The sequence below is a fragment of the Oryza brachyantha genome, chromosome 8 (genome assembly GCF_000231095.2).
Source record: "Oryza brachyantha chromosome 8, ObraRS2, whole genome shotgun sequence".
NCBI classification, from domain to species: Eukaryota; Viridiplantae; Streptophyta; class Magnoliopsida; order Poales; family Poaceae; genus Oryza; species Oryza brachyantha.
In genome coordinates, this window is record NC_023170.2 from 17,845,105 (window position 1) to 17,865,781 (window position 20,677).

General features: G+C 45.1%; 5 protein-coding genes, 1 non-coding gene and 1 pseudogene across 7 annotated transcripts; 3 read left to right on the forward strand and 4 right to left on the reverse strand.

Moving 5' to 3' along the window:
• Positions 1–1,420: 1,420 nt before the first annotated feature.
• Positions 1,421–1,493, reverse strand: TRNAR-CCG. The gene has a single exon. It is a non-coding gene; the product is annotated as a tRNA-Arg (tRNA).
• A 3,698-nt stretch (positions 1,494–5,191) lies between these two features.
• On the forward strand, positions 5,192–6,467 carry LOC102718861 (KDEL-tailed cysteine endopeptidase CEP1). Its single transcript, XM_006659621.3, has one exon. The coding sequence runs from the start codon at positions 5,227–5,229 to the stop codon at positions 6,358–6,360; it is 1,134 nt and encodes a 377-aa protein (XP_006659684.1). The 5' UTR covers positions 5,192–5,226; the 3' UTR covers positions 6,361–6,467.
• A 607-nt stretch (positions 6,468–7,074) lies between these two features.
• On the forward strand, positions 7,075–10,492 carry LOC102718578 (protein-L-isoaspartate O-methyltransferase 1-like). 2 transcript variants are annotated; one of them, XM_006659620.3, is made up of 4 exons: positions 7,075–7,361; positions 8,076–8,349; positions 8,864–9,028; positions 9,688–10,492. In XM_006659620.3, exons 1-4 carry the CDS (start codon positions 7,305–7,307, stop codon positions 9,933–9,935), a joined length of 744 nt encoding a protein of 247 aa, XP_006659683.2. In that variant the 5' UTR covers positions 7,075–7,304; the 3' UTR covers positions 9,936–10,492. The 2 variants fall into 2 exon arrangements, with proteins under 2 accessions (XP_006659683.2, XP_015695970.1); XM_015840484.2 differs by having other exon boundaries at positions 7,075–7,310.
• On the reverse strand, positions 10,335–12,352 carry LOC102706402 (28 kDa ribonucleoprotein, chloroplastic-like). The gene is made up of 4 exons (XM_015840481.2): positions 11,812–12,352; positions 11,578–11,679; positions 10,889–11,170; positions 10,335–10,727 (listed from the first exon to the last, which is right to left on the reverse strand). Exons 1-4 carry the CDS (start codon positions 12,292–12,294, stop codon positions 10,665–10,667), a joined length of 930 nt encoding a protein of 309 aa, XP_015695967.1. The 5' UTR covers positions 12,295–12,352; the 3' UTR covers positions 10,335–10,664.
• Positions 12,353–12,693: 341 nt separating this feature from the next.
• On the reverse strand, positions 12,694–13,874 carry LOC102706678 (annotated as a pseudogene).
• A 1,788-nt stretch (positions 13,875–15,662) lies between these two features.
• Positions 15,663–16,559, forward strand: LOC121055221. Its single transcript, XM_040527197.1, has 2 exons — positions 15,663–16,048; positions 16,163–16,559. Exons 1-2 carry the CDS (start codon positions 15,663–15,665, stop codon positions 16,557–16,559), a joined length of 783 nt encoding a protein of 260 aa, XP_040383131.1.
• A 4-nt stretch (positions 16,560–16,563) lies between these two features.
• Positions 16,564–20,489, reverse strand: LOC102719140 (putative low molecular weight protein-tyrosine-phosphatase slr0328). The gene is made up of 6 exons (XM_006659622.3): positions 20,052–20,489; positions 19,046–19,158; positions 18,826–18,961; positions 18,668–18,735; positions 17,684–17,770; positions 16,564–16,923 (listed from the first exon to the last, which is right to left on the reverse strand). The coding sequence occupies exons 1-6, from the start codon at positions 20,380–20,382 to the stop codon at positions 16,846–16,848; spliced, it is 813 nt and encodes a 270-aa protein (XP_006659685.1). The 5' UTR covers positions 20,383–20,489; the 3' UTR covers positions 16,564–16,845.
• Between the last annotated feature and the right edge of the window lie 188 nt (positions 20,490–20,677).

The window sequence follows — 20,677 nt, forward strand, 5'->3', positions numbered from 1 at the left end:
ATGAGTTGAGAGTTACATGTGGCTAGGATGGGTTCAAATCAACCGGTTGACCTTCTAAATAATCTTTTTGTTTATTAGTACCGTCTGAATAATCAGCATGCATGTGATTTTTTCCAGGTGGGTTTACAGCTTTTGTTTGTTTTAGAGAGAACGCTGACCCATGAAACATGAAAATTTTGATGATAATGTAGGATTATCTTGTAAGGAGCGGCTTGCACCAACAAACAATTGAGGCATAACATGAAATGGTTTCACTGCTGGTATTTGGTTAGTCACGTTGCCCACGCAGAATCTCTGAAATTGTACATATTAAGGGCTCCTATGATTTCTGGGAGAAAAAACATAGAAAACTTTAAGAATTTCAATTATATAGAAAAAATATTTTTACAAGTATTTCAAACAAATGGCTAAATAATATATTTATTTTGAACTCATATGAAAATAGATTATCTTATAGAAATTTTGGGGGAAAATAAATATAAGATCATGCTCATGTTTTGAATTATTTATCTCCTACAACTGTTATATTTTTTTTATGTTGCAAACTTGCAATTAAACACCTTCTTTTACCAAATTTCTATGTTAGAAACCATTGTTAACGGCAAAATTTTGATAGTCGTTAGTATTTTGACGTTGAACGGTTGCAGCAGAATCAGAAGCTGATGTGTTTAAGGGGTTTCAATAGATGGCACCGATATTTTCCTAAGTGCTAATGTATAGGTATGGAAACTGCTGCATATGTGGGAAAGTATTGATATAGAAGATTAATGGTTTTGAAATCGGACTCTATTATAGTTTTCTTAGGTTAGTTAATTCTTCTTCTGTATTGGCATGGGTTTCCAACTGGTTGTCAGTAACCGAAATTGAACTCGTTTTGACCAAGGGTATAAATCAGGGGCAGATACAGAGGGTGGTCCCGAGACCACCCAAAAAAATCTCACCTTAAGCATATATATACATATTGTATAGAAAAATAAAAACATGAGAAAAGCATCATTTATTAACATATGCAAAATACACTTTTGATCAATTTATATTTCTATTATACACTTGTATGTAGTATATTTGTGACAATTAAAATTATTGTGTAAGTTGGACCATCCATAATAAAAATATTGGATACACCATTGGTATAAATATGTCAACCTTAGGTTCCGTAAATTCAGAATCAATCTTAGGAAAAGAACAAAGAAATTGAACCCCACGTGAACACACTTGCAAATATCCTACTGTACAAGTACAACAGTTAAAAAAAAACTAAAAACAGGGATGTTGCATGGAATTTAGCTATTTTGATTAAAAAAGGAAATACAGAAAGTCAAAACAAATTTATTTGAAAAAAAACGAATGCGAAAAGTCAGAACAAATTTATTTGAAAACAAAAGAAACAGTAAAGTTAGAACTGGGGAAAAAAAGAAAGCGACCACGATGGGACTCGAACCCACAATCTCCCGCTCCGGAGGCGAGCGCCTTATCCATTAGGCCACGCGGTCACCTTTTAATGTAGCATATCCTCAAAATTTTATCTATTTGTTTGTAAAAATAAAAAATCCACTGTTGGGCCTTGACACGTGTTGGATGTTTCGTCAAAAACGAAGAAGGCCTAAGTTCGAGAATATGCCGAGAGAGACCTAAACTTCATATCTTTGGCCCAATCATTATCTAAGCTATATAAATCCCTAGCCCATTGAGCTTTAGTTTTTAAATAAGCCCGTCAAACTTAGTGCTCTATGAGGACCCCGTTTAAACCAGATTATTATAAGGACTATTATCTATTTGATTATAAGAATCAAGAAAATATTATGAGAAATAAATTTTGTCAACTAATTTACAACACATGGCCTAGACAATGTAGTAGAAAAAAAGGAGAAAATTCCTTACATGCCTCAAAGATTTTGCTCAATTCCTTGTGCGACCTTGAATTTTATCTTATTTCTTATATGCACCTAAGTTTTCATTTTGATCTCCTTTATATACATTCAATTGATCGTTAGCTGTTTCTAAAATTAGTATATGATCCCTTTCTTATACTTACCTGTTATCTCCTTCACATATCGCAACATGATAATTTTATTTTATAGTAACATCAAATGGTAAAGAAACATTTGATGCCAATTTTAAGAAAGAAATAATTCTGATTAAATGTATATATTAGATTAAGAACCAGAGTTGTTTTTACTTGGTTTTAATTTTTGGTGAAAGTGTTGTATGAATTTCATGATGTTTGATTTGATATTTATTTAAAATATTTAAATGTCAAATTTTTCAAATTTTTGATCGAACAATTCCACCCCTCTTTGTTGTTTTTACAAATGGATCTTTTTACTCCATATTAGTTCAAAAGTATTTTTCAAGTTTGATGTAAATTTTGATTTTTTTTTAAAAAATAAATCAAATTATATTTCAATCTTTTTTGAAATTCAAAATTTCATATTCAGATTTTTACTTTAATATTTTTTTCACAACCTAAATAATTCATGCGTATGAGATTTCTATCGCTTAGTGACATGGCATTTTCTTAAAATAACTCGCGATCAACTAATAATCCACTAATGAAATACACAAATGTGCATGCAACGGATTAAAACAAAACTTAGGATCAAACAAATCTCTCATGCATAAAAAGGATCTCTTATGCTTCCAAACTTTCTATTGCTTCAGTGTTTTGTCTTTGCTAGCTCTTTGCAAAAATCACCTAGATATATTAGGTTCTTCATCAGTTTATCAATGTCCATCCTCTCATTTTCTAGAAAAAATTAATGTCCATTCCCTGCAAATTGGAGACCGTAGTCAGAAGAAGCTGGAGGTGTACCTGAATGAAATCTGAATCTGAAAGGAAGCTCAACCAATCAATCAGTACAGTTATATCCAAAGACAAGCACACGGAATAATTGATAAATGCGATTCATGCGTAAAGATTGGGATTCCGGTATTAATTGCACGCACTCGATGATCATTAATTCAGATCAGCACGGAGAGAGATACATTTACTTACCTCCTGGAATAGGTCGCCATCGCCTTATTCTGAAAATTTCATATGAAAGCAGTTCATTTCCTCCGATCCGAACGAGGCGTACGTGAGCCTGACTGACCTGAAGAAATTAAGGAAACACGCTTGCTTGCTTGCTTCCTTCCTTGAGAGGACATCCCACAGCACAAGCAAGGAAGGTTAATTAAGGTTGTCAAATTGACCTGCCTTGACTGGCTAGCTGGGACAATAATTTTTAGTATCTTCAGTTTCATTTCTGCTGGTTGCTTGGCAAGTGATCCAAATTTTTTCCCGAGATATCTGGCGCTGGAACGGGAATTTATCTCTGCAAATATACGTCTGTAAATGCTACTGCAGGTTCAGTTATAGTATGACCAGCAGCACTGCACTGCAGAATCAATTGTTTATCAGTGAGAGAGTAAAGAATCTGAATTTCAGAGCAAGCCCATTCGTGATGGTGTCGCACAAGCAGCAGTGGCTGCAGTGTTAATTTTCTTGATCTGTACATGGCCGTCGCTTAAACGCCTCGCTAAATCTTCTTCTGTTCCCTTGCGCTTTAATGTACACGCCCATTAATTTTCGGAGGTAAGTACTTTGGTGGTGTTTTTTTCCTAATCATTCTTTTTTTTTTCATCGGCCTTTACACGCATGTTTTTCGTACTGTTAAATAACGTATTTTCTAAAAAAATTCTATATCGAGATTCATGTCTTTCTAAAATAGATTTTTTTTACTCTATAGTAACTAATTTCATAATTTACACCATTAAATAGCTATAAAAAATCAGATAATCTATCGTCTTACTGCTTGAGCTGAAAAAGAACCCAACCTTTATACAATTGGGTTATCGGCTGAATGTACGTTGCATCAACTGCTACAGGCTTTTGAGCTTGGGGTGAGTTTGAGAACGAATAATATAAAAAGGGTCGAGCGGTGAATATTAAATTAAATAGCTACTATAAACTTAAAAAAATTACATTAACAACACGCCTCTCATCTTATTTTTATACTTATAAGTTAAATCTAATTTTTTACTTTAAATTTAAAGTAGATTTATGATTTTTTCATTATACTTTATTTTTCAGCCTTGATTTTGATATTGCTAGGAGCACGTATATAAAAAAATTATTTATAAATTATTCTTATTTACAAATATACTATTTAACTTTTTCTTGAAAAGCCAAACAACGACCCCTCCCACGTGGTATTCATTTGTGCCTCTATTAATTTTCGTAACACCGTCTTATTAGGTGTTATAAGATTATTGCACTGATATTAGCATGTTAATTGGCATGTCAATTAATTATGTACACGTCGACAATAAAAGATTTATGGTGAGTCTTAACAATATCAACATATGTTGGTCTAGTCTTTCAAAAGATGGTTAGGGATACCGTGGATGTATATGTATTTAATTACTGGTACGAGCATGCATGTAATATTATACTACTGCTGCTCCGCCTAGCTTGTGACTAATCTCTAATCCACTACGTTCCAACTCCATGTGATCTCTCTGTTGCTAATTAAGGCCCAACGACACAGTGTTCATCTCTTTTAATATACTGCATAATTAATCACATCCACCCATCGATTAATCGGGCACTTCTGCAATCCTTCTAGATTCAAAAATTTGGACATATATATGACACAAATAATAATATAGTACTCCCTCCGTTTCATAATGTAAGATGTTTGACTTTTTTGCTTGCAATGTTTGACCATTTATCTTTTTAAAAAAAATAAAAATATTATTTATTTTACTTGTGACTTACTTTATTATATAAAAAAACTTTAAGAACGACGTGCTATTTTTTATATCTGTACTAAATTTTTAAATAAAACGAATGGTCAAACGTTGCGATTAGAAAAGTCAAACATCTTAAGTTATGAAACGGAGGGAGTATCAATTAACACGCATTGGTGTTATGAAACGGAAGAAGTATCAATTAACACGCATTGGTGTGTGCTATAATACAAAACAAAATTAATTAGCAATCACTGTGGCCGTCAGGAGCAAATAGCAATCAACCATTAGAGATGTAGTACCTGACCTCTCAATTATGAGCATGCTGTTGCCGGCAAGCAAAGCCTTCGTTTCTTGCGCATCTGCAGGCGGCAATCCGGCCATTGCCATGCATGATCGATGCTGATGCGTCCTCTATATAAGAAGAAGCTGATGGCTCCCATGGCCACCACCTCACAAGTAGATCGACCAAGCTAAGCTAGCTAGTAGAGTACGATGGGTAGAGCGGCGGTGGCGGCGACGTGCATGGCGGCGGCCGTGGTGGCCGTGGCGGTGCTGGCCTGCACGGCGGTGCCGGCGGCGAGGGCGATGGAGTTCGGCGAGAGGGACGTAGCGTCGGAGGAGGCGCTGTGGGAGCTGTACGAGCGGTGGCGCGGGCAGCACCGGGTGGCGCGCGACCTCGGCGAGAAGGCGCGGCGCTTCAACGTGTTCAAGGAGAACGTCCGGCTGATCCACGAGTTCAACCGCCGCGACGAGCCCTACAAGCTCCGCCTCAACCGCTTCGGCGACATGACCGCCGACGAGTTCCGCCGCGCCTACGCCGGCTCCCGCGTCTCGCACCACCGCATGTTCCGCGGCGAGAGGCGCACGGGCTTCATGTACGCCGGCGCCCGCGACGTGCCGGCCTCGGTGGACTGGCGGCAGAAGGGCGCGGTCGGGGCGGTGAAGGACCAGGGCCAGTGCGGCAGCTGCTGGGCCTTCTCGACGATCGCGGCGGTGGAGGGGATCAACGCCATCCGCACCAGCAACCTCACGGCGCTGTCGGAGCAGCAGCTCGTCGACTGCGACACCAAGAGCGGCAACGCCGGCTGCAACGGCGGCCTCATGGACAACGCCTTCCAGTACATCGCCAAGCACGGCGGCGTGGCCGCCTCGTCCTCCTACCCGTACCGCGCCAGGCAGAGCTCCTGCAAGAGCTCGGCGGCGTCGTCCCCGGCGGTCACCATCGACGGGTACGAGGACGTGCCGGCCAACGACGAGTCGGCGCTGAAGAAGGCGGTGGCGAACCAGCCGGTGTCGGTGGCGATCGAGGCCGGCGGCTCCCACTTCCAGTTCTACTCGGAGGGGGTGTTCGCCGGGAAGTGCGGCACGGAGCTGGACCACGGCGTGACGGCGGTGGGGTACGGCACGACGGTGGACGGCACCAAGTACTGGATCGTCAGGAACTCGTGGGGCGCCGACTGGGGGGAGAAGGGCTACATCCGGATGAAGCGCGACGTGTCCGCCAAGGAGGGCCTCTGCGGCATCGCCATGGAGGCCTCCTACCCCGTCAAGACCTCCCCCAACCCGGCGCCCAAGAACATCCGCCAGCTCACCGACGACGACGACGACTACAAGGACGAACTCTAATTAATAAGCTCATATTAATTGTTCGTTTTTACAGCAGTAACTGGCTATACCATTCGAAGGCGATCGAAGTATCAGTAACAAAAATAAACAGTTCCTTTCATTAATTACCTTAAGTTTGTTCGACTTTACCTGTACTTCGATTTTTGCATGCTTGCACTGCAAATTCGATTATGTTCACAAACGTATGTAATGAATATCCATTATTAATTAATTTGAAAGAGATTGTCAAAGTATTGTCATGTTTCATGTTATAATAAGATTCATTTATATGCTAACGAATCTAAACACATATATAAAATATATATATTGTTACATGGATAAATCCAGCTGAAATTATAAAATCTTATAATATAAAATGAAGAGAGTAGTAAGAACTTCATTCGCTATGGCATCGGTCAAAACCTACAAAGATCTCAGCCTTTTGAATTATATGAAATAAAATAAATACTAAAACATTAAAAAATACTTTAGAAGACGAGACAGGGAATTTATATATCGCGAAAAAAATCCAAATCCGACATGGAAAAATAATAGAAAAATAATAGGACAATTGTGTGTTAGAAGAAAATAAAGCATTTCGCAGATAATAAAGGCCCGGCCCACTGGAATGCTCTTCCGGCCCATAGGAAAATTCGGCCCGCAAGCTAGCTACACCTCTCTCTCAAATTTGAGAAGAATCTCTCTTTCTTCTCGGACTCATCTCAGCTCGTCTCTCTCTCCCCAAATCGGCAGCCACTCCACCACCACCACCACCACCACCACCGGCGACGGGAGGAATCCGGTTCGCGCTGCTGCGCCAACCCCACGCCTCCGTCGCTCTCCGCTGCCGCGGCAGGCATCTCTCCACCGCGGACCACTCGCGCACGCCCAATCGTCCTCCCCCACTCTAAAACCAAGAGGAGGCCAGGCCGGGCCTGCCCACCGATCGAGTGCTCACTTTCGCCATGGAGGTACTCCGCTACATCTTTTCCTGCTTCTCCTCTTCCTCCAAATCATCGTCCGTAAGTCTCCTCTTTAATTGATGCAGAATTGCGATTTTACTGTGCTTGGTTATTTATTCCGTATTTTCATCCTAACGCTGGCTATCGACTCACTAGTACAGTAGTATTCTGGGTTGTAACCATCGTGGTAGACTGGTAGGCTTCTCCTTGATTCAGGCCAAATCCTTGTCTATCTCTATTAGGTCTATTTGCCACCTGCGGTCTGAATCCAACGTTTGATTAATTAGAATTTTGATGAATTTTATGATTTGACACTTTCTTCGCTGTCAAATTGTTTACGCTGATACTCGTGAGTATGACCATGTGACCATTTGAGTCAAGGACTATGGGCCAGAATGTTAAATAATCGAAGCACAATTTGTGGTGTGTCAAAAAAACCAATTATGTTTTAGAATTTTATGCCAACTGTTAGTAAGAGTTGCCTCCTCTAGCTCCATAATTCTTGACCTTTTGAACAAGGTTATAGTCAAACTAAGACACTAGAATTATGGAACCGGAGGGAGTAATCCTTTTGTGCATTTGTATGTGTATGTGTCAAACATAAGATGAACTGTAAGAAATTTAAGTGAATGTGTCAAGTGTCATCTGTAATCATCGAATTAGCGTGGTTTAGATTGTTAAGGGGGATTGATTTAATATGCATCATCTCTCATGCTGATGCTTTCCTCTGGGAAGAACCGTTACATGTTTCTACTGGTGCTGGTACTGTTGCAGCACCAACTGTGGTCGAGCGGAGCTAGTGACAAGAACAAGGCCATGGTTGAGCAACTCCAGAGATACAAGATTATCAAGTCGAGCAAGGTTGCCGAGGTGATGGAGGCCATTGACAGGGGGCTGTTTGTACCTCCCGGTGCTTCTCCCTATTTCGACAGCCCCATGCCCATCGGTTACAATGCCACCATTTCTGCGCCTCACATGCACGCCTCTTGCTTGGAGCTCCTGCAGGAGCACCTTCAGCCTGGCATGCGTGCTCTGGATGTTGGATCAGGTATCCCTTATCATACATGCAGTTGTGCTCAATCATTTCTACATTTTTTCCTATAGTCCTAAAATAACATTTCAACTATATACTTATGTAGCGGATATGCTATATCACAAAACAAAATCTTTTGATGTTCTTGTTCACAATCACATAACTATGTTAATAATCTTAAGTGCCAAAACATAGAATAGCTCTTTTTAGTAGCTTCTATAACTGTTGGTGTATCCATCACCCCATGCCTGTCAGCAATAGTATCTTAGTATCTAATAGTCGAACTTTTAGGGTAAAATGCTGACATGCTTGGCAAAGTATGTGGAAAAGGTATTTATCCTCATCTCACAGCTTTCCATGAGGGTATGTATTCGTGCGGTCTATGATGGCACATACTGATATATGGAATTAACAGGACCGCCGACCTGTTTAGTGTTTACTATACCTGAAATGCTCAACGGGTAGAAAACTAACACGCATATTTGTTAACTCGCATTGCTTATTTACATATCTTTGATGACTTCAACAGGCACAGGGTACCTAACAGCTTGCTTCGCACTTATGGTCGGCCCACACGGGCGAGTAGTCGGTGTTGAACATATCCCACAGTTGGTTGCTTCTTCTATTGAAAACATCAAGAAAAGTGCAGCAGCACCACAGCTAAATGATGGATCCCTCAGCATACATATTGCTGGTGAGTAGAGCAAATGTTCTGCTTTTAATTATTCACTTCCTTCTCCACTAATATTTGTGTGTCATTTGTGACACACATGTTGAAGTGCCAAGCTCTGAACTGAATGGCAGTGTGGAGTAACAATTTATAGACAAGGGCTTAGTCGAGAGGGGTTAAATGAGACTTTGAATAAACATGTTGAACTTCTATAAATTTTTTTGAAGAGTTACTTCAGTTGGGTCTAACATGGTAACAAGTTATTTTAGGTTTTAAATAGAAATTGGTTCTGACCCTGTTTGGTTTAGATTATTGCTGCTGATCATCTTGTTGATTGTAGGATAAATTAAATATTTTGAGAAATAAACATAACAATTAGCTTAAAACAAGTGGTCTAAGCAAATACAATAGATTTTTTTGTGACAACATATTGTTCGAAGTGCGGAGCAAATAGTCCATGTTAGTATTCTGGTGAATATTCTGAAAAGAACAGGGCCAAATCCATACCAAACAGTTTCTTCATCCGTGATGCTTATGCGTTCTCCTTGGACACAAACTTGGAGCAACTTTGTGCATCTTAACATTGTGTTCCATACTCATATTGTGCACCTGTGTTAACTACAGTAGTATTTCATTTTTGAACATTATTATTTACACTAATTGATGATCTGTAACTGATACAGATGGCAGGGAAGGTTGGCCAGAGCTTGCACCCTATGATGCCATCCATGTTGGAGCCGCTGCACCGCATATACCAAAGGCATTGATCGAGCAGCTTAAGCCCGGTGGCAGAATGGTGATCCCAGTCGGGACTACAATGCAGGATCTGAAAGTCGTGGACAAGAAGCAAGATGGCTCCGTCAGCATAAGAGACGAGACGGCTGTGCGCTATGTGCCCCTCACTAGCAAGGATGCTCAGTTGCGGGGCTAACTGAATATCAATACATAATCTGCTGAATGCAACCTTCTACGCGAGATCCCAGTTCTTCAAAACTTACATCAAGATGTTATCATTGTACATAATTGATCCTACTGTGTGTTTGTGAATCGCCGGTGCTTGTCAGCAACGTTGGATGTTGGCTCGTCATGAAGCATTTGAAGTTTGTGGCTTTGTGCTAACCTCATTATATTGTGCAGCATGTTAGGCCCCTCTAATGAAATGTCATGTTCACACCCTGGCAGGCTTAGACGAACGTATCCTGCAGAACTGATGAAATTGTTATTATGGTTTTAATGAGATTGCTCGTTGGACAATCTCCGTTTGAATCAATGGCCAAGGAGGGTGCTTGCTTGCAAATTCGGTGAACAGCAGCTTTGGAAAATAAAAGCATAACACATATGAGCACGGCTGTGCTGCCATACATTTGCTCCTATTTAGAGTATATAATGTTGGAGAGAAAAACACTAAGGACATCATTACAAATATCCTACTTAGAAAGTTGAACTCATATTGTTGAGAAGAACTTGACATAACATCAGCTTGAAAGGCATACATAAAAAAAGTGGGACAAGAGAACTCAATATCAGGAAGCTAATGCGCGCTCTGTAAATGAAAACCATCAGCTTCCTCCGTAGCATAGCACCTGAGAATTCTTGCTGGAATGTTCACTAGTGATCAAAAGAAACATGCAGCCATGTTCTGTTCTCCACCACCATTGCATCAAAAGCCTCGCGGTGGTCGCTCCGCAGCAACATTCACTCGAAGTGGGCGGCCATCCAATTCCTATAGTCATTCATGAACATGATGCAAGAATCAGGATTAGCATATAGAGCTTTCATGTTTGCCATACGCATGGTGATATCAACTAATCTGATAGTAGGAATATTTTGGTTCCTTGTGCAGTTGTGTTAGTGTATTGTTAATGAAAACGGTGATGTCCTCACCTGTCCATCAAGGGCAGAAATAGCATCATCGAGCTCCTCCTTTGAGGCCATGGATACAAAGCCAAAACCTCGAGAACGCCCAGATTCTCTGTCATAGACGACTTGAGCGTTAACTACTTCTCCGTGCTCGCTGAACAATTGCAGCAACCTAGAGTCATCCACTTGCCATGGTAGGTTCCCAACATAAGCCCTGAAAGCAGGTGCAAACTGCCTAGGTGGTCTCTCAACACGAGAACCCCTAGGAGATGCCCTGTTAACATTCAGAAGCCTTCCACTGATATCCTGTTAAATATAAACTTATCAGTCAGCAGCTTGGGACGTTATGCAGCTTATAAAATTTCTGTTGTACCGCTATCACCTGACAGAATTCCATAAAAAAAACCATCACTATGACAAGAAATATCTTCGTTTACTGAGCATTTCATCAGATATGAGAATCTTCCACAATAGTTCATCTCTGTCCCTTATGTGATCTTAGGCACAGAATGAAATCCGATGTACAAAAGTATTTATTACCCTTTCATCAGATAATACAAGAAATATAAAATGTTTCAGTTATCAAGGTACTCCGAATTTCATGTGTCGCGGCAGCATGTGCAAATGGTGAAACATGTGAGAAATAGTAATAAAATACAGTTATTGTAGATAAGTCAATTCATCAAGAAACGACAAAGCAGAGATGCACTTACATAGCGGTTAAGCATCTCAATGGCCTTGTCGGCTTCCTCGACGGTACTCATGGTGACGAACCCAAATCCACGGCTCTGCCCTGTCTCTCTGTTGTAAATGACCTAACGACAACAATGATTCTGTATTAGAAACAGTGAGCCTGCGGAATCTCTACAGCTTGAATGCACAACGAGATAGTTTTGCAATTTCTATGTGAAACGAAAGGGGAAACTGACGGAGAAGAGTAGGCTCACCTCGGCGACCTCGACGACGCCGGCTTGGTCGAAGAGCTGGGCGAGGCCCTCGCTGTCGACGTCGTACGGCAGATTGCCGACGTACACCTTGGCCTCCTCGGGAGGCTCCGCAGCGAACTCCTCCACCGCCTCCTCCTCCTCCTCCTCCCCCTCCCCGGAGGCCATCACTGCCTCCTCCTCATCCGGCTGCTCCTCGACCTCCTCCTGGGGAACCTCACCTCCCTCCTCAGCCTCCGCCTCCGCCTCCGTATCCGTCTCACTCCACTCGACCCCTGCCTCGGCGGCAGCGGCGGCGTCGGAGGAGGCGACGAGCGGCGCGAGGGGGAGGCGGCGGGCGGCGCGGAGGAGCGGCGGCGGCGCGCGGGAGAAGAGGAGGTGGTGGAAGGGGAGCGCGGAGAGCTTGTGTCCCGCCGGGGATGCGTCGGCGGAGGCAGCGGCCATGGCCATCGCGAGCGAGGTGACGGGGGTGGTCGCCATGGCCATGGGCGGAGGAGGAGGAGGAGAGGGAGGGGATAAGCAAACTGTTTGAGCTTGAGGTTCTCCTCGCCCTCCCCCACTTTATCCATCCTGCCTCGCGCCTCGGGTGGGCCTACTTCTGGGCTGTACTTACTGGGCCCTCACTTTGGGCCTTGAGCACGTCGAGGCCCATAGCCCGGAACGGATTCCGGATGACACGTGTGGGGCCCATGACGGAGCAGATGTCATGCTCATGGAACCAACCATCGGACGACACGTGTGCACGTGGACCAGTCAACCAACGCGCTCGCCCACTGGCGCCTCGGGCCCATGCCCTCGTCTTCCACCTCCGTCCGGACTAGTCGGATTTGTTGAGACTGTGCAGCTGCGACGAGACCCTTGGTACGAACGGAGCGATCCATTGATGCATGACGCAAACGTCAATAGTAGTACAGCATTTGCAGCTTGCACAGCTGCAGCAGAAGCTAGAGGAGAGGAGCTAGCTGGGATCAGTCACTGGGGAGTGGCATGTCAGTGCTGCGCATCCTGCCGGTGCCGACGAGCGCCATCCTGTCGAGGTACACGTCGACGCGGCCGAACGCGTCGGTGCCGGGCGGGCACTCCAGCGCCGCCTCCAGGGTGCGGTGGTGCACGCCGCGGCCGTCCACGCCGTAGCCGCCCTTGTGGTCGTGCCCGGCGAGGCACGCCACCACAGCACCCGTGCCGGTGCACCATGCGCATCACCTCCTCGTAGTTCCACATCAGCCCCGTCGCCGACGCCGCGCCGGGGTGCAGCGGCAGGTGGCTGCACACCACCGCGGTCTCCCCCCGCCGCGCCGCCTCCCGCAGCACGGCGTCCAGCCACCGCAGCTGGGCCTCGCCGACGGCCCCGTTGAACATCACGAACCGCCGGTCCACGCCGGCCAGCCCGCTCGGGCTGTTCTTGTCCGGGTTCGGGTTCCTCTCTTCCAAGAACTTCCTCGCCGCAGCGGCCACCGGGTGGTCGCGCGGCCAGCCGACGGCGCTGAAGTCGTACGCGTCGAGGACGACGAACCTGTACCCTGGGAACGGCGAGAAGTCGTAGTAGGCACGCGCCTCCGCCGCCGCCGCCGCCGTCGGCATCCTGAGCAGGGAGACGAGCTTGGTCCGGGGAAGGTTGTAGAGGCAGTGGTTGCCGAGCATGTGGTAGGCCGGGCCATGGAAGCGGGCGAACTCGGCGACGACGGCCTGGACGGCCGGCAGCGACCTGTCCTTGGGGCAGAAGCCGTCGACGATGTCGCCGAAGTTGACGCAGAAGCGGACGTGCTGCTTGTCGGCGGCGTTCCATGCTCGGACGGCTCTCTGGAGGACGGTGATGCTGTGGCGGTAGTATCGGGGCACGCCGAGGAAGGAGCGGCCGTCGGGGATGTCGGCGTACTGCACGTCGGCGATGACGCCGAACGAGAAGAGTGGCTCCTTCCCCGGCGTCGCCCGGACCGCCACGCCGTTCGGCTGAACCAGCATCGATCGTTGCCGACCACCGTCACCACCGCAGAGCTAGTTCTTCCTCTCCGATGAGCGGCGAGCCCGCGCTCTCTCTATCCCTGACCAGTGACCACCGTCGTGACCGGAAAGAGGAAGAAAGTATCTGTCGCGGCGGCGCGTCGACCGCTCGTTTCCGGGGATGGCCGGCGATACAAACGACAAATCAAGTGGACGGTGGCCTGCCGCCTGCCTAGCAATAATTTTCTAAATTTTATTTCAAGAAAAAAAGGCAACCATAAAAAAAATCTGGAAATAATATCTGCATCTGGCTGTCGCGGGTGGTGTCACTGGGCCTCATCCCACCTCCATGAAGTTGGACCCATCTTCATAGCCTCCGGAAAGCCCAAGATGTACGCCTCGGCTCATCATACTACGGTCCAACAACTAATTAAAGCTTGTGCCATTAGGAGGAAAAACAAAGCACTTGTATTAATAAGGATTAATTTCTATAGATGTCAGTATGTCACCAGTTTAGGAACGGAATAGGAAAGCAAACGAAAATCCCTAAATATTACAGAGAGAGTATATTTTCATTTATATTCCTTTCTGTTTCCTATTCATATGAATTGAAATTTATTCAAAGCGAACGAGCCGAAGTAGGTCCAATTGTACAAATTCCTTCGTATTATCATCTTTCCTCCTTTTATTTTTGTCGTGCGAGAGTTATTAATCTTCTTCTCTTTCATCAGTGATGACACAATCAACTTCTTGTAAGTACTCAACTTGGAATAAAAAGTGCTAGAAGAAGACTAGAAAAGATTATTGCACGGATGCAGAATTGTGGTGTGTCGAGGCGATGGTAGGCAGGAACACGCTGTCAGCATAGTTGGGGTTACATGGATCATTGCAAAAGAATCATCATGCATTCATGCTTGTTCTGTCCACCACCACTTGATTAGTTAAGAGAGCTATCTTTTGGTGATCGAGCTGTACCAATCCACAAACAGGGAAATGTATCCCAATGGAATATAAATTGCATGGTTAGGGGTTAGGGTGTCACCAGTATCAATTAGGTTGGTCTTAGAATATATGATGATATGATATGATCCTTCTGTCACTTGACAACATATATGCTATCATCGACCTGTAACTTACATACAGCTAGCGATTGCGTGTTGATTAAAAGATTTCCGTGAAAGACATGTCATCCCCAACTGATGTAAGCATCAGCATGTCAAGATTAGCACCTCACTTCACTATCTCATGTGATCATGTGGTGAGAAAAGGAGCTTAGCTAGTACCATCATGCTTAGATGGTTTGATGATATCAGATGGCCAAATCACCTACCATGAGAATAGAGGCTCATCGTTTGTCTTTTTAGTAACAGAAACAAATGACATATTAACAAAAAAAACAATTTATAAATAAAACTTTTATATACATGTTCTTGATGATCTAAAAGTAAAATACGGAAAATTAAACTATGCTAAACCCCCTAAATAACTTAAATTTAAAATTTAAAATTCAAACTTCGGCTTGTAAGCATGAGCAAAAGTGAAAAGAAGAAAGACCCGAGTTGATGAGATCCATCCTTAAATCGATCAGGCCTGCGGATATTGGTTGCCACATGCCACTGGCCATTGACATGCATATAGTATTAATCATGGACTAATTAATCCATTAACTGGATGCCTGCCACCTCTTTGCAAGCTCACCACACGACCGTGCTAATATAAACAAGATCCAAAAACCGAACAAAATTCACAGACTTTTAGCGCCAGAAATATACTCAAAACGTAACGCCCATCGAATCAAATCCGTCTTCTTGGCCTCTTCCTTCCTTCCATTCGCATACGTGCATTCGATTCCATTTTTATTGCGGCAGCTTGCATAGTAGCATTAGCAAGCAGCTGATCTCTCGCCGGAGGCGATGCGGGAGCTGTCGTGCTTCGGCGACAGCTCGGTCGGCATCGCCGCCGCGGCGGCGGCGGCGGCTGGCTGCGACTCCGGCCGCGGCGCGCTCGATCGCTCGCTGCAGGCGGCGACCACGACGGTGTACGGCACCTCGCTGCACTCCGGGAAGGAGCTCCTCATCCGGGTCACGTGGACGCGGAGCGCCGCCGGAGCCACCGGCCTCGCCGTCGCCTTCGACGACGCGCTCTCGCCGTCGTCGAGGTGCGCACACCACGTGCTGCACAAGAAGCGCGGGAGCCGGTCCTTCGCCACCGCCAGCGGCGGCGGCGCGGCGGTGGGCGTCCACTGGGACACCACCGAGGCCACGTACGCGTCGGATTCGTCCCCGGAGCCCACCGGCGAGTACTGCCTCGCCGTCGTCGCCGACGACGAGCTCGCGCTCCTCCTCGGGGCGGGCGACGCGGCGCGGGGCCTCTCCCGCCGCTTCGGCGCCGGCTCCGGCGCCGTCGTGCTCAGCCGGCGCGAGCAGCTGCGCGGCGCGGCGGCGGCGCACACGACGCGGTGCAGGTTCCGGGAGGGCGGGGCGGAGCACGAGGTGGCGGTGCACGCGATCCGCGGCGGCGAGGGGGAGGTGCTGGTCAGCATCGACGGGAAGAGGGTGGCGGAGGTGAGGCGGGTGGGGTGGGGGTTCCGCGGCAACCGCGCCGCCGTGCTCGCCGACGGCGAGGTGGTCGACGTGATGTGGGACGTGCACGACTGGTGGTTCGGCCGCGGCAATGGCGGCGGCGGAGCTGGAGCTGGGGCGCAGTTCATGGTGAGGGCGAGGGCGGAGAAGGAGGGGAGGCTGTGGATGGCCGACCAGCCGCCGGCGATGGGTGGCTTCTTCCTGCATGTGCAATGCTACCGCCGGTGACCTCACTGGGCAGTATCAGTATGGTTCCTGATTGGTTTGTGTCAACCTCTAACATTTCAGCTTCTCTAATTCGAGTTGGTGATTTGAATACAGTGTAAATCATGGTGTATATGAAAGATTTGACTTTGTAAAAACATCAGTACATGCATGCTGATGTAATCATGCAAGTGTTTTTGGTGATCGCAATGAAATGGCATAGCTAGATACTGAACATTGCTCCATGGAAAAATGATGCTTACATTGCCTCCACAACCAGTCTCCAGATAGCTTCATTCCCAGATCAAGATCAAGCAGAAATGTCTGCATTCTCCGCAAGGATGTTATCAAGCAATGACTCGCACGCGTCTTCCAGCAGATCCAGCACCTGAAAAGCAATTGTGCAAATATAATGCATCATCGATGCTTGTATGTAAAATATTATGAGTACACTTAAAATGGCTTTGGCTTTGAGGAAGAATCATAGTACTGTCAAATGCAGAAAGAATGTTTAACACTAGCTTGCCAGAAGGAAATCAAGGAACCTAGAAAACAAATCTGAATTATTATTATTTTGCTTGCCTTGTTTTGTAGTCAGAGTTCAGACACACATATTAATGATGGACTTGATGCTTATATCTCACAACTTAGCTGTTGCTACTACCACATTGGGATTACTTTGAAGGATGGAACAGTCCCAACAGGCATCTATATCTCTGAAAAAGGACCAGTCCAAAAGTTGTTCACAGATAACTGTCTATGTTTATCTGTTTAAGATCTTGGTATTGTCAAAGGTGAGAACTACAGTAAAAGTAATTATTGTGAAAAGGCCTAAGCAAGCCTCAAAGTTGTCTATGTTTTGACACTTTATGTTTATGAGACTTGCTGCAGAAATACTTCGGGCAAAACTAATGAAGATCACAGGTTACTAACTATTCACATGGAGGTACGCCCTCATGCATAAAATACTATGGTTGAACCATTTTGAACACAAAATTGTGTTTGTTGATTCACGCAGTCACGCGCACATGAATGCTCAATTGCTCATGTTCATCTCCAATGGGTCAAATTTCCAATGAAACAAATTGAAAATGTAAATTGCGTAATTATGACACCTACAAATAAGCATATTGTTTTCTTTCACTCACCTTTTCAAATCCCTGAGGGCCTCCATAATAAGGATCTGGGACTTCTGACTCAGTATGACGCTTGCAATATGAACAAATCAGCTTAACCTAGTAAGGGTAAAATAAACAATTTTCATATGTGCGAGTTGTCAAGAATGAATATAGAATTATAGATACCAACATCAGAGCAATGCAGGAGACTACTTAGTAGAAATTGATGAATTCAGCATTTTCCTGAAAGACTGAAACACACTTGAACATGGCACTCCACTCAGGCTTAGGAATGTCGAAAATCATGACGGTGATCATTGATCAGCAGGGGAATAAATGGTCAACTGGTCATTACACGTGTATTAGTCTTCACCTTTTGTGCAATTTCTAAAGAGAAAAGGCAGGGTCATATCACAAATTATTTTATGGGAAAGCATGCAGGGGAGAAAGAAAATTATATCAGTTTAATATGGAACTATGGTTGATATGACCTCGGTTCCAATTGATGCCTAAATTAAATTCTGTAAGAATTCAGGGTCCAGGGTTAAGACAATGAATTTATATACATGATGAACACTAGCTAAATACCCATGCTTTGGTACGGATATAAAGGAACTATACATGTGCTAACATTGTTTGGAACAAGTTAATTGTGAGATTTCTGAAGCAATTTCATCCATGGGTAGTTTTGCATGGCAAACTTGTAGTCTTGTAGATATGAAATAAGATATTAACAACATGTAGAAAGACCATTTCTTTAACATTATAGGACATGGAGTAGTTGGAAAAAAGAAAATAACATAGGTGGTGGGGTGGCAGATCCACTGCCACCACCATTGCCTATTTACCTTCTTTTAAAAGAGTATAGAATATAGATTAATGGAATGTCTGCAAAGCAGGAATTTTGTGGAAAATTAATTGGAATCAGCAAACACCCACAGAATTTGGGAAAACAGTCTTATCTTTCAAATAGGTCAAGGACCTAAGATAGCACAAAACACATAAAATTCTAACCTTCTTTGGTGCACTGTCTGGGAGGGGTTCCCTGTGTCTCCATCTCTCAAATGAACTCAGTAAGTCTTCTGCGCATTGCTCCACACAAAAGCACATAAGGAAGCGGGACATAAAACAAAGATGTACTGAAACACGGATGAGAGGAGTTGAGAGACAACCATAGTTCTGCCTGTCCATTGCAAGAATGAGATCGAAATCTCGGAAGTCAGAGGGTTTGACAGGCCTGGATATGGAGGTCACCTCAATTCCCCTCTTCTTTGAAGCTGATCTCATCCTTGAGTCTGCTTTATTACCCTGAATTCCAGCAGCAACTCATCAATGATGATGTCATCACTGAAGAGCAAATGTACAAACAAGCATGGTATTGCAGAATAGAACCTCATGGTAACCAATGGTACCAGCAGAGTCTATGAGAAACTTGGAATCAAGCCTGCGCTTGCTCACAAGGTTCCGGAACACAGCCTCAGCTGCAGGGCTCCGACAGATGTTGCCTGTAGGCACAATTTACATCAACACAGTCAATAAACACCACAAACTTGGGTTGTAATACATATTGGTAAGATAAGGCAGTATGGTGAATTTATCCTCTATGTGAAAAGCATGGAGACATGCACCAATGCACTGCAACATGCAAATGTACACAAACAAATAAGCATGTCAAGAAAGCAGTGCACAATCTTATATGTTGATGAAGCAAATACTAAATTGCTTGAACATGGAAATATGTCGAAATTCACATGTAACAAACCATGCAAAAAAAAATTATACAGCTCGTCCAGATAAACCAAACAACTTGAAATTCGAAGTTGTGAATTATGTCACCACATGGAACAGATTATCCTAATCAAATGATCAGGATAATGCAACAACAGAAAGTAGATATTGAACAAATGGAATAAACCAAATCACAACATATATACAGTGCACACATCACACAAACTCTTGAGAGAAAGCATTTTGATATTCCAACTGACCAAAATCTCTGAGTCAGGTTGAGCAAAAAAAAAAAGTATGAGAACGACTGATTCTAATACTAGCACATGCGATCACCGATCATATCCATAAAACTTGATAACCATATCATGTGCACCCAGGGAAAACTCTCACACTCTCTCAATGTGCAGGAGTCTACTGTGGTAAGACTAACGGAAAATTCAGATACACACGATGGGAAAATCGGAGATATGGAATGCCATGCCAAATTAGGGGACACAGTATATTGACACTCGCAGAAGCACCCAAAATTAGGGGACGAGATGAGACGACCATATGTCACATCAATCCACATGAACAGATACCAAATTGGTGGCGATATCAAGTGCTTCCCCAATCGGTTCATAGCCAATCGCTGTGACGAGAATAAGCTATGGATGGCACGATTTACCGAGGCAAACGAAGAGGACCGAGAAGGGTTTCGCCTTAGCCTCCTCCCCCGCGGCGCTCGCCTCCGCAGCCATCTCCTCCGCTGCCGCCGCCGCCGCCGCAAATCGGAGCCGAGGGTTTAGAAACGGATCGCGAGGTCGAGCCTGGGCGAGACCACTGGAGACGGTGGAGAGTAAAGCCGAAGCGTGACGACGACGACTGGCTGCAGCTGCCACAAGTGGAGGCCGCGGCACAGGCGCCTGCACGCGCCTCCTAACCGGGTCACGCCCTGTCGGGTTCGGACCCGGGGACGAGCAGGCGGTGGAGCTCGCCGCGACGACGGCTCCCGCCATGGCCCGCCGGAGCGCCGAGCTCGCGTCGCTTGTGTGGATGTGGGGGGATTCGAGCGACGAGTGGCTCGCGCGCGCGGAGACGGAGAAGAAGCCAAGATGGTTCGGGTGCTGCAGCGACTGCGAGCTCCGCTTTGAATCGGAAAACTCAATAAATCCTAAAAAAAAAGAGAGAGAGAGAAGAGGCCGAGGAATTCGTTAATTGGGCTGGGCCTAATGGGCTGTAGTAAATGGGCCGAGGCATACGGCCTGTGGGGAATCCTGACGGCGAGCCACGTCCGTCTGATGCGAGACGAGC